This window comes from Harpia harpyja, chromosome 6 (genome assembly GCF_026419915.1).
Source record: "Harpia harpyja isolate bHarHar1 chromosome 6, bHarHar1 primary haplotype, whole genome shotgun sequence".
Classification (NCBI taxonomy): Eukaryota; Metazoa; Chordata; class Aves; order Accipitriformes; family Accipitridae; genus Harpia; species Harpia harpyja.
In genome coordinates, this window is record NC_068945.1 from 55,908,716 (window position 1) to 55,921,749 (window position 13,034).

The window sequence follows — 13,034 nt, forward strand, 5'->3', positions numbered from 1 at the left end:
AGGACCTTTCTATAACAGAAAATAACTGTATCACACCATTTCCCTGACTTTGAACATAAGGTCTAGCACTTCTTAGTGATGTTGATGTCTCTCTACCTACAGGTGAAGTGTTTTAAATGTGTTTAGTTTCTGGGTTGGTGCCAAACCTACTGATGTCCTGGCCTCCTTCATGCTTGAGTCTGAAGAGTGCCCACTGAAAAGATGGTGCCTATGTGCCAGCCTCTGCAGTCAGAGAAATTTGTGCAGACTGCCCCCAAATGCTCTTTTCCCTAGGTACTGCCCAGACTTGGGGAGGGAAGAGGGATATGGGGTCAGATTAACCATAGCTAGGGTTGGGTTACAGCTGCAGCCCACTAATGGGAACCCTTTTTCCATTGCTGGCTGATTTCATCTTCTTGGTTTCATCTACACTGAACATTTTGCTCATTGAATCATACATTGTGTGAATGCAAAAATCTCAATTATGATTATTTTTAATTTAGTATTTCATGTTAGAAGACTTTTGGCAAAAAGGCAGAGCAGATATCTAGAAATGAAGGGGAGGTCTTTAAGTTAGTTTGGTCCCAAAGCATCCTGGTGAATTTTGATGTCCTAGGACCAGGTTTCAAGGAAAAGCAAAAGTATTAGTTTTGAATGGCTTTTAGAAATGTGAGGGGGGGAAACCACTTTTGATTTGAGTTGATGGAAGACTTTTGTCTTGTAGCATGAGTGTGTATTACAGTAAAAAAACAAGAGGCAAGTAAGTGGAATAGAAAGGCAGTAGTTAGGTTAAGAAAAAATTGTAGTAGTCAAATTAAAGGCAGTAGCTTAGCTGAGCTTACTTTAAGTAAATTGGGTGATTTTTCTTTTATTCAAAACTGTGAGTTTGATAGATGCAGCTTGGAACACAATGTAAGGTATTCTTGTTAAATTCAAACAAATCTACCATCTTAAATTTTAAGAGGAAAGCAGAACTACGATTTTTTTTTTTTCTGCTGTAGAACTTTGTTTTTAAGGGTATTAGATAAGTTATTGTAGATGAAATATTGACATTGGCAGGTCAGTCTATACAGGAAAGAGAAAAGGAAGGTTGTAGTTGCAAGTAAGCATTATTCCCATAGTTTAAGGGCAGAAGGTGATCATGAGATCATGTAACTTGACTTCCTTTTATAACAAGCCAGTAATACACCATCTCTTAAGCCCAGTAACCTTTGTTTGGCTTAAAACATATTCTCCAAAAAGATACCTACTCTTGATTTGGACAAATGAAATGATAAAAAATCTGGTGTGGTTGAAGTGTGTTCCACTGGTCAGTACTCAGAATTGTTTCAGAAGAATGTCGCAATTTTGGATTTGTCTGGCTGCAGCTTCTAGCTATTACTTCTTGTTATATCTTTTCTCAGTCCTTAAAAAATTCTGTAATATGCTGTGTTTTCATTCATTAATGGTTCTTTTCTGTTTCAAACAGTTCCTCTCAACCTTTTATTAAAACTCAACAAGACGAAGTCTTTGTAAGGCATGTTGCCAACCCTCAACTCATTATGTTTTTTCTGTATTCAGCATGGTTTTGGACATTTAAATTCTGGCCACTAGAACTGCTCAGATCCAAAACTTTAGCCTGTAAATTGTGATTTTTGAAGACATGGAAAGTGAAATCTTGGTGTCATTGCAAAGAGCTGGATTTTTGCCATTGAATTAAATAGCTCCAGGGTATTACACATAGGTTTTATTTATAGTGCCAGTGGCTAAATGATAAATATATGGGTTTCAGCTTTAATAAAGAAAATACTGAGAGACTAAATCTGTAAGCGGATAGAAGAAAATGAGATAGCTTAGGGAGAAGATCACCAAGCCTACATCAACATTGTCGCAGATGAAGTTACTAAATTTAAATAGAGATGTATCGAAAAATATGGTCGAGTGTATTTCTTGGTTTAAGACTTTAGAAGAGCAGTTCACACAGTTACAGAGTCTGACAGGTAAGGTAATCTGCAGGTAGGCAAGAAATGTGAAATAAAATACAGCAGAGTAGAGCCGTATTTCTGGAAGATGTCAAGATCCAGGCAAGTAAGTCTTCCAGTCCATCTCCTTACACTCTGTAGTCCCTGAAACAATGTGTAGGAGGTTCCTAGCTGCCTGGTATCCTCTTTCTTTGTGCTGCTGGCAGTATATAGGCAGGAAGCCTCTACTGCTGGTTTCCTGGGGTGATGTGTAAAATCCTCATGCCTCCAGAGAGTAAAGCCAGATAGTAAATTCAGTCACAGCTCACTTCTGCAGAAAGAGGAAAAGCTGAACATTATTAATATTAATGGCATCAATAATAATGTTGGGTTAAGCAGTAATAAAACAGATTAAGGTATTTAGAAAGAAGAAAGATACAACAGATGCAGGTTAGTCAATATTTTTAAATGGTGCTACTTTCTCAGTATAACTTTAGTGCCCTTTTCTGTAGAAATAGGCTTTATTTGTTCCCTTCTGTCTAGGTATTGCTATACATCATTAAGTAACATGGTCTCATCTTATTTTTTCAGGATACTTGCCTCATTCAGTACACAGACCAGTTTGTGTTCAGTGGATGAGCAGCTATTAAGTTTTTGTCTTAAAAAGTTTTAACTGCATGACCAAATGCCCTTAAGATAGATCTATTAATTTCCTCATGACTCTCCTCCTCATTCTAGTGTTTGAATGTTTACTAAGTATACTATCGTGCTGAGACTGTGAGAAGAGGAGGTGATATTTCTCAGTTTTATGGAACTAGGACACACAAAAGTGAAAATCAGAAATGCTTACTAATTTTATGCTGAGGTTGAGCTCCTTTGGATACTTATTTGAGAGTACTTACTAAAAAGTAAGCTCCTTTTGACTTCACTTTCAGTTGTGAATGATCCGTGTTTCTCAAATTCAGAATCCAAGGTCTCATATTCATCTCTCGGAAAATACGGGACATAAACTTCATGAGTTCCTGAAAAAACACAAAAGTTTAGGCACTTGCCTATTATATTGGTGCTTTTTTAAAACTTGAGTCTTGGACTCCATTCCAGCTTTTTTAGAGGACTGTTTTGTTGAGGTCACTGCCCTTCCTGTCTTCTGCTGTTCAGTCCTGTCTTTTCTTTCCTTGTCTCCCCTGGTGGATCTTGCTACTTTCTTTTCTGGTTAGGCAGTATTTCAGTGCCTTGATAGTCTTTTCAGGCTTGCTGTCCCAGCAGTTGAAGATCTTCATCTGATTTCAGTCACTCCTAACTCACCATTAGACATCCTGTATTTTTTCTCCTTGTCCCGTGTCTGGTGTATTTTCCTCTTCCAATTCTTACACCAGTTTAACAGATCATTATATCCCCATTGGAGTCCCGGGTGCCTTTTGGATCTAGTACCTCTTTCTTACCACCAGTTTCCAATTTAGTCGTCGTATTAGCTTTTGGACAAGGAAACTGAGATCAATCCTCTGCTGCTATGTGATTTGTGATACCGGGTTCTGCCTTCCATGTTCAAGTCAATCTGCTTTCTTTCCAATGCAGTTTAGGAGCTAGCAGGTGGTATGTCCAAACAAAGAAAAGCAGCAGTCCTCCACTGTCATATGTTAGGGTTATCGGTGTCCCAAGAGCCTCTAAAGATTGCAGGATTAATTAGATTAAAGTTCTGTCTTTTTAGTCCAGATCATACTCAATGCAAATAGGACCTTCAGTGAACTTTGATTCAACACTGAATTATCTGTGAAATGGGTGACAGTCCCCTAGGCTCTCAAATTAGCCAGGTTTTGGTGAGTCTTTTTCCCCTTCAGACAGGTACAAAAAAAAAAAAAAAAAAGAAAAAAATCCAGCCAAATCTTATTTACCTTAGCCAAGAATGGAAGTACAGAATTTATTTTCTCAACAGAACTGTTCTAAGAACATGTCTTTCATGTGGAGTTCTTGGAGTTTGAGTTTTAACATTTTCTTTCTGAATCTGTTCTTGGAAACATATGCACTGTTTTTGCTTAGAAGCTCCTCTGGATATTCTAATAATAGTTATTTGGCAGTTAAAGAACACAAAAAATTTGCACTTGAAATGTGTAAGGATACTTAGAAATCAAGGTAAGAAATCCTATTTATGTTGCTTTAATTTCTGGTAACATTCAGCAAATTATTTTGATGTCTTCAATGTATTATAAAACTAGACAAAGTGTCAAGTCAAAACTGCTTAGAGATAATGAACAGTATGCTCAAAATACTAACTATTCTGTATTTTGCTTGTGTTAGCAAAAACTCGTGCTGCTGACTTACTGGTGAATCCACTGGATCCAAGAAATGCAGATAAAATTAGAGTTAAAATTGCTGACCTGGGGAATGCCTGCTGGGTGGTAAGTAGAACTACATCATTTTAGCTATTTAGCCTTCACTATTTAAAGCAGGCCTTTTTGTTGTTTATTTTTTCCATTAATGTGGTTCTTTCTATTTTAGCATAAACACTTCACAGAAGACATCCAGACAAGACAATATAGATCCATAGAGGTTTTAATAGGAGCAGGTTACAGTACACCTGCTGATATCTGGAGTACAGCATGTATGGTAAGAACAATACAATGTGTATTTTACAAGAATAAACCTCCTAAAACCAATTGTTTATTTAGTGAGGAAGCCTGATGAGGATGGTTCTGACATTTTGACACAAATACATTATCATAAATTATGTCATATCAGATAACTACTGATGATTTTTTCCCTTTATTTCAATTTCTCAAGCATTCTTAATTAAAAGGAAGTATTTTGGAGAACATTTCTAAAAGGAAGTATTTTGGAGAACATTTCTAATTTTCATTTGATGCATTTTAAACTTGCAGTCAAAAACATGCAAGTTTGGAGGGAAAAATATATGTATATTTTAAATTACAAAGTCTAACTGAAATAGTACAACTGCATGTTTCCTTCCCATCTTAGAATCTATGCAACTGTTTGCTATGTTTCCATTCCTTTTTCTTGCATAAAGTAGCAAAAAAGTGAAATACTTCAAATTCTTGCCAAGTGCAGTGAAAACATCAGATTAGGCTTGCAAATCACAGCTTTAGGTTCTAAACTTTGAAGAGGAGGAGTTAGTTTATTAGTAAAATATGTGGTAACATTCTGTTGAATTAGTTTTAACACAGTAAAATTGAAATTATAGATTTTTAAAAATCTTTAAAGAATAGAAAAAGTAAAAACTTAATCATTCAACTTTCTGAAACACTTATTCTGTAATAACTCTGAGGACAGATAAGCTACAATGATCTCATTAAAGATAGTTTTGGAAATACATTTGGAAATATCTGTCTATTTTAAAAGTGAAAACCTATTCAAATCTTTATATTTTACAAATAAATGTCTGAAAAGAATAAGTGTGTGAGGAGGAGGAGAAGACTCAAATACTAGACACAGTTTGCAGGCGTGGGTGATGAGAAGAATTGCAGAGCTCAGAGGGAGAGGAGGAGGATTGAAAGGAACATAAAATCCTACAGATATTATAAGCTCAGCAAGCCATGTGTTGGAATTAACTAACCCATAAGTAAAATTGCAAGTATGTTTTCTCTAGAGTTTAATACTAGCTTTTGCTTTAGTACACAGAAAAGAACATCTATTTCCAAATTTACTTTTCCATTTTGGGGCAAAATGTAGAATTTTTCTATTACATTGAAAACAAAGTGTAGAAAATATTCCACAGTTTTGATCCCCAATTCATTGAATGATTCTTCTCTTAACTAACTACAAAATTACTATAGAGACTTCTCGTTCCTTTCACCTGATATTTTGTAAACCTCAGTTGAGCTTGATACCTTTTTATGGTATTGAATACCCTATATTCACCTTCCTTTAAGGGCGTACCTACGCCCTACTAATTTTATATACAGTCACGTAGCTAAAGCCACATAAAAAATGCTGAAGTCTGTCTATGATTGGGTTTAAAGAAAGTGGGGTACTTAATAGCAATATCAACAGCTAGGGAATATAATATTCTTAGAATAATTGGGGTCGTCCAGCCCCTTACACTTTAATTCTTTTCCATGTTATGTAAGTGTTACTGCTTTCTTCATGCGAGTCCTTTCTCAAACTCAAGAGGAAAAAAAAAAAGGCCTGAAGCAGCTCTGCCACTAGGGCTATCTTAATTCAGATTCACAATTAGTTATGAAATATCAGTATTTTAATGAGAAAATTATACTTCTGCTTTTCTGTTATGTAAGCTTTAAAGGTATTAAAGCATTTGAGGCAGAAACACTGGAATTCTGTCTTCTGCCACAGACTTTGATTTTTTGCCCTTAAAAAATGCTGTAGAAATTTTATAGTCCTACAACAACTGAATTCAACAATTGTATGTCAGTGTCATCATTGTATAGTCGTGTAAAAAATAGAGATCGGTCTCTGAAGCTCACCCCAAAAATTCATAGTTTCAAAACCCCTCAGGATCTGCTTTCATTTCAGTGTGGTTGAGAAAAATGGGTCAGAGCACTGTGAGTGCTCATCCTCTATTGGATGGAAAACAGCTCTGAGGTAGGGATTGACCTGAAGACCTTAACAGCTCTTTCTGCAGAGGACCTGTGACAAAGATTAACTGCCAGGGCAATGTTGCTGATGTGGAACTGCAAACTCCCAATTAACTTACTTAGGCTGTCTTTGGAAATTATTATTTGATTCTCTCCAATCCCTAAAGCAGCCATGAACTGTAAAGTACCAAAGTGTTTTAAGGCCATTGTAGTCCCACTTGCTTTCTCAGGTTTGGATTCCTTGTTGTACCTAGGTGTGGTTCAGAAAATGGCCTTCTAGGTTACCATGCTCTCATTTCTCATTTAATTCACTTTATTCTGTAATGTTTCCTGGTGCGTTTTCAAAAGGGTTGACTGCTGGAGCAGGAGGTGGAGGTGTTTACTTTCAGCCAAAATACAGCTCAGATACCCCGTTAGCCATGTTGTCCAAGGCTCTCAAAGGAGAGCAATGTGACTTCTTTGTCATGTTGCTTTGCTTGTACAAGTCCAAAGTCATTAAGTATATTTTTGGAAGTAGTACTATGCAAAATGAATGGTCCAGCAGTATTGCCATGACTTTTTTTCTTGGCGAGTTTCCATCCTTCCATACTTGGCCCAGTGTGACAGTACCAAGCACATGTGAAGTGGTATCCTACCAGCTGACTCTGTATTGACTGCATACAGTATTTCTCATTTCCTCCTTTTTTAAAACTGAAGAAAAAGAAGTTTGTCAGTTAAGGGGTAGCTATATGTTAAGTGACCTAAATTTAAGGTTGTGTTCAGGTTAGGTAAGTAATTGCTCTGATCATATTCACCTGTCAGAAATACTACATTTGTAAATGGGTAAGGTGCCACTGCTTTGCAGTGGGAGCCATGTTACAAAATTACAGATCCTGTCCTTCATTCTGATTATCTGATCATGATTTTGACTTTGGGTGAGCTTTCTTGTCTCACTTTCTCTACTGAATGATAAAGCACATATTGCAAAAGTGTGTGCCTAATATGAATGATGTGAATTAATGTGAATGCAAAGTATGGTAAGGTAGTATCAAAGCAAAGATGAGATGTTACACTTTTAAAACCCTTGCTCACAACTGCGTCTCTGAGCTAGTTCTGTGAACTGGCACTGAAGGAGGGTAAAAAATATTTTGACCTCATTTGGATGGAGTTGTGTGCAAATACATCTTGTAGATCTGTGTGTACCCATGACCTTCAAATCAGAGATTTCTGACCAGTATTCTCACAGAGACTGATGCAGATGTGCTCTCGCTCCTCTGTGTAGCTCTTGCTGACAGAAGACCTGCTGCTTCAAAGTCACGGTCACGTTCTTCATCTCAATGGGCATTAAGTTACACAACATGGCTGCCAAACTCTCCTAAAACGGCTTGCTCACAAGTAGTCCAGAACACTCTGCTTGGTAGTAAACAGCACACATGAAGACTGCTTAGCTTGCAAAGTAGAAGAGATTCTTCACGTGTTATGTATCCACTACTGTGTCAGATATTCTAGATCATGTCTCCACTAAAAAAATGACAATAAAAACAGGCCTTTCTTTGAATTAATTTAGGGTCCATAGGGTTTCCATGTCTGAGGTTTGTATGTACATAAAATGCATGAATCTTTTCATATCTCTTGGATTTTATGAAGGACCACTTGGAATATTTGGGACCAGGATTCACCTGGGATCTTGGTCTTGTGCTTTATGGATCTCCATTTGAGCCTAAGGTTTTTCACTGCCTTTTGCTTGCTAATGAAATAATCTTGCTCACTGGGAACAGCATTGCCTGTGAGAGTAGCAGAGCTGCTAGTTCTTGTATTGGCTTGTATTTATGGCATAAAGTGTTGTCGAGCACAGAGGTTGTGTTTTATCATAACAGCAGCAGACTGTCTTTTTTCATCATACCATTTGCTCATCAGTTTTACTTAGTCTTTAGTAATGAGGATGGAGATGATGATGGTGACGTTTTTAAACAAAAGTCTCTGATAACGGTGCCCTGAGCGTGCAAAGCATCTGTGTTCATGTGTGCACAGCACCTTTCAGAATACCTGTTACGAATCTGGCTTTTAGGACATGGTTATGTTGTGTCTACATGGAGTGCTCAGCTAGTATGGGTTGGCTTCATCTAGCCATCAACTCCATGGTTTTGATGCAGCTTCCAGTAAATAATAGTCCTGTTTTATTTGTATTGTCTTTACTATGGGAGTAGCCAGAAATTCTGGTCAGGGTTACTTGTGCTGGAAGTGTACATAAACAGAGCCATGTAAGGACTCTACCCAAATAGCAGAAGAAGGAGAAATAACTCAGTGCTAATAACCTTACAATTCTGTTTCTTTTGATGTTATGTCAGCGAATAAGTAGTATTGTAAGCTAGCAGCCTGTGAGTTGAATCTTCTAATTTTAGATGATTTGGCATGGCCCAGTTCTTGTGCCCCAGACCTCTTTGAATCAGATTTAAAGGATGAGAGTGAGTATCCTCAGGCCAGTACCAGTCCTCTGCTCAGGTGATGCGAGTCTCAGAGTCTTTAAGAAAAAGGAAAAAAAAGGCAGGGGGGAAAAGAAGATGATGCATATCTTTGGAGGCTTATAATCGGTGCATGCACGATGTGCTGTGAAGCTAATGAAAGAAGTTAGATGTCAGTGGGCTTTTCCAGACTATGACAAAGTTGTTTGCTTGTTCTGTGCTCAGCAAAGAATGCAACAAAGTGTAACTTAAAATTTTTTTCCCCAGACTTTGGTGACCTAGGTCTGAGTGGTTGTTGCTATCATTTGCTGGATATTTATAAGTTTTGCTAAGGAAATTGCACAGCACCCTTTATTTATCTTTTAACAGTGTGACCTATTTAAGTGGGATACTCAGCTGCTCTCATGGAAAGCTAGACACTGGGAATCTCTCTCCACATTTATTAAATTCTAGAAAATTCTATGTTCCCTTGCAGTACTAACCCTATTTTAATTCTACCAACAGGGAGGTGCATCTCTCCTTTTTACCCCCAAAAAAGAAACAGATTTGGAGCCAGCAGTGCTTCTGACAGGATTGAAACCACCCTTGATCAATCAATTTTATCAGGCTGAATTTCAACATCTGCAGTATTGAGAGGGTTGCTTTCTGTGGAGCAGAAACTGAACAGGCACTGCATGGTTTAGCATTTCCTAAATCTCAAAAACCATGGAACACAGTACTCCACTGCTGCTGCCAAGAAATCCTGGCAAGATAAGGGCGGTAGTACTGGCAGAGGGCATCCCTTTGTATTGCTCCTGGAAATGACTGCAAGCATCATGATTCCACTGCTTTTCCTTGTTTATGCTTTTTGGATTGGAGGCAGGAAAAGCACCTGAAATGATGAGTCTCATCATCTGACTTGTGTTGTTCATTATGTACAGTCTTGTTTGAGCTGCAGGGAGGAGATGGCTATGTCACAAGCTAGGACATTAATAAGACTATGTTTCTGACACTTAACCGAGGTGACTTTTGTGGCGAGTTGTGATTCCTGAAATATCTCCTTTTTATAATAAGAACTAGCAAATAGGTCATAGCTGTAGATCGGCAGGAAGTCAGAGAAGGAGAAAATTGCAGTTGGTGGTTTATCTACCCAAAGAGAATACAAATGATGAAAGAAAATACTACCAGGGTGAGAGGGAAAGTGGGCAGGCAAACAGCTTTCAAAATGAGGGAGATGCTACTACAAGGCAAGCAAGCTTACAGGGGTGCTTTTTATTATGAGCATTTCTATTCATGTGAGAGAACTCTGAGGGACAGAATGAAGAATGAGCAGAATATAGTAACTTATGATGTTAAAATTAAGCTTACATGTAAGTGCTTGTAGTTCAGCCCCCAGTTTACTTCTTTGTATGATGTTCTCTAACATGGGGTGGAGAGGTAACCGTCCTTAACTACTCTTCCTGTGTTGTAAGCAGAGAAGAAATGATCATGTCTCCATGGGATCATGAGTATCATTATGCTAGTATGTGCGAGTGGCAAACACCATAGGTGTGGTGACAAGCCTTAGTCTGCACAGAAGCAGTATTTTGAGGAAAAATGGAAAATCAAAAACCTGATTGAGAGAAGAGAAAAACTTCAAGTCACTATGCACATATTTTTCAGTAGGCAGATACAGTACAAAATGCTGTTATTAATCACTGTACACCATTTTTGAAGGTGGTGGGTGGACAACCTGAAACACTCAAAAGAAAATTATTTTCCAAAGAAAATTACTTTCCAAAGCAACCACTCAGCATGTGCGTGATTCTGAGATCGGAGTACAGCAAATAGTAGAAACCTGTTTCCTTTTCAAGCATCCCATGCATGTCTGTGTTTTGTATATCTGGCCTTCCTTACCAAGCACTAACCATGCAAAATGCCTTTTACAGTCTTTCCATTGCCTGGCTCTTCAGAGGGAGATGTCCATGGGAGAACAAACTGTCAGCTGGTGTGTGTATCTCAAAAAGGTTTTTGCTCTTCTTTCCATGCTCCCACTTACCTGTGGAACAGTGTTCTTAAAACTAAGCCTATTTTTAAAGCAGTTACAATCTTCTCATTCACAGCTCTTAATTTCAGCTGGGGCGGAGAAATTCTGGCCAAGAGCCGGATCTCGTCTGTCAGAATAATAGTTCTGGCCTATAGCTTGTTGTCCTTTTTCAGCTGGGGCTTCATAAGAGGAATTCAGGGAGGCTGATGCAGTCCAACTGAATTGTTCTTCCAGTCCTCTCCCAGACAGCTTTCCCTAGGCATGCATCCATTTTCAGTCACCAGATTGAGTACACAGCTGTCACACAGTGAAAATGGAGCTGTTTCCAATTGTGTGATTAGACATGGATCCATAATACATGATAGTGATTCCAACAGTTCAGTATTGTGGTAGGTTTGTGTACAATTGCGTGGTAGGTTCATATAGAGTTGCATGGCAGAAAAGGAATCATAGCTTTTCCGGAGCCTACAAAAGCAGCAGTGTGACCATTTATATGAAAGGTTCTCAATCTGCAGATGGAGAAAAGCACTCTGGAGTGTTTTTCTGTGATAACCTTAGGAAAGCGATAAGTACCAGTTGCCAGTGCAGTCAGTAAGGAGGGATGATTGCCTTGGGCTTTTGTGCCATATGTTGAGTGTGCTGCATCTCACTTGTTATCTCCATATAATAATCAAAATGCTGATTTCTGATGAGGTAAATGTCAACATTAAGTAAAAAAGATCATGGTATTTCAAGGTCGGGAGTTTCTGTCAAGAAACTAGTTTTTATAAATGAATACTTTAAAAGGGAAAGTAAGTATGATTAATCTGTATTTGTAGCATCATAGAAATAATAGCCAAGTTTAGGTTGAAAGAGATCTCTAGTAGTCCTCCTCCTGCTTGAACCAGGGTTAATGTCAAGGTTAGATGAAGTTACTCAGAGCCTCATCCAATTGAGGTGTACATATCTATCAGGATGGCATTTCCACAGCCTTTTTGAGCAGCCTGTCCCGGTGCTCAGCCAATCTTGCTGAAGAATTTTTTTCCTTGTATCTGGAATTTCCCATCTTGCTGCTCTTGTCTGTTCTCTGTTGTCCTTTTATTGAGAAGAGTGTATCTCGGCGTTCTCTGATACTGCCGTTCAGGCAGTGGAGCACAGCAATTAAATCCCCCCTTCTCTTCCCCTTCTCCAACCTGAACAAACACAGCCTCACCAGCCTCTCCTCCTGCATCCTCTGCTCAGCCCCCTAATATCTTAGAGGTCTTTCCTGGTCTTTCTCCAGTTTGGCAGGGTGTGTCTCATACTGGTGGCCCCAAACTGGTCACAGGTCTGCAGATGCAGATGTGGTTGCTGAGGAGAGGGGAAGTCACGTTCCACCAAGGGCTGGTAACATGCTTGTTATGTACAGCCCAGTACGTGGTTAGCCTGCATTACCACGAGAGTGCACTGCTGACCTGTGTTCAACTTGCTGTCCGTCAGGGTCTCCTCCTCCTGATTTTATGACAGTGTCAGCAACTTAGGAATTGGACACTGGGTGGTTTTGTGTATCTACAGTTGGGTGCAAAGTGTCGATCAGTACCGAAAAGTGCTCAGGAAGTCCAAAGCAGCAGTGCATTGCCAAAACTAGTTCTGAGTACTAGCAGCAGAGACCTCCTCTTTTGGTGGCACTGACTCAGTAACGGGACTGCACGTGCGTTCTGGTGCACCACAACTTTGGACATCAGTTGAAGGAGCAGAAGAACTCTGATAAAATCCAGAGGTGTCATTGTCCTTCTTATGGCTATTTATGTGCTTATTACTGTATTTTTAACGCTGATTCTTTTACTTTATGGTAAAAACCTAGGTCAAGGATTTATTCTTTTATAAATAAGGCCCAATTAATTTCATTTATCTTGCACTATGTAGCCAGTCCATCCTACAAATGCCTAGGAACCTATTACCAAGTTGCTACAGATGAACCTGTGAGACATTGTCCTGCATGAATGCTAAGAAGTATTATTACAGATATTTATCGCAGCACCCAAAAGGCAAGGCTGTCTCTGGGCTGTTCCTGTGTGCATCTGAGTCAGAAGTTTCTTTGTTCTCGGTGCAGAGTCCTTTAAGGAGAGTCAGGAAATCAAATGTCCAAGATGCTGCGGCTCCA

At 38.8% G+C, this 13,034-nt stretch overlaps 1 protein-coding gene across 4 annotated transcripts in view; it reads left to right on the forward strand.

The window, feature by feature from the left end:
• SRPK2 (SRSF protein kinase 2) overlaps positions 1-13,034 on the forward strand; it is a 148,165-nt gene that overhangs the window by 123,655 nt on the left and 11,476 nt on the right. For all 4 annotated transcript variants that reach the window (XM_052791032.1, XM_052791034.1, XM_052791035.1 and 1 more), the window contains 2 exons: positions 4,215-4,315; positions 4,416-4,523. In XM_052791032.1, coding sequence (XP_052646992.1) covers positions 4,215-4,315; positions 4,416-4,523 — 209 coding nt within the window. The remainder of the gene's footprint in view (positions 1-4,214; positions 4,316-4,415; positions 4,524-13,034) is intronic.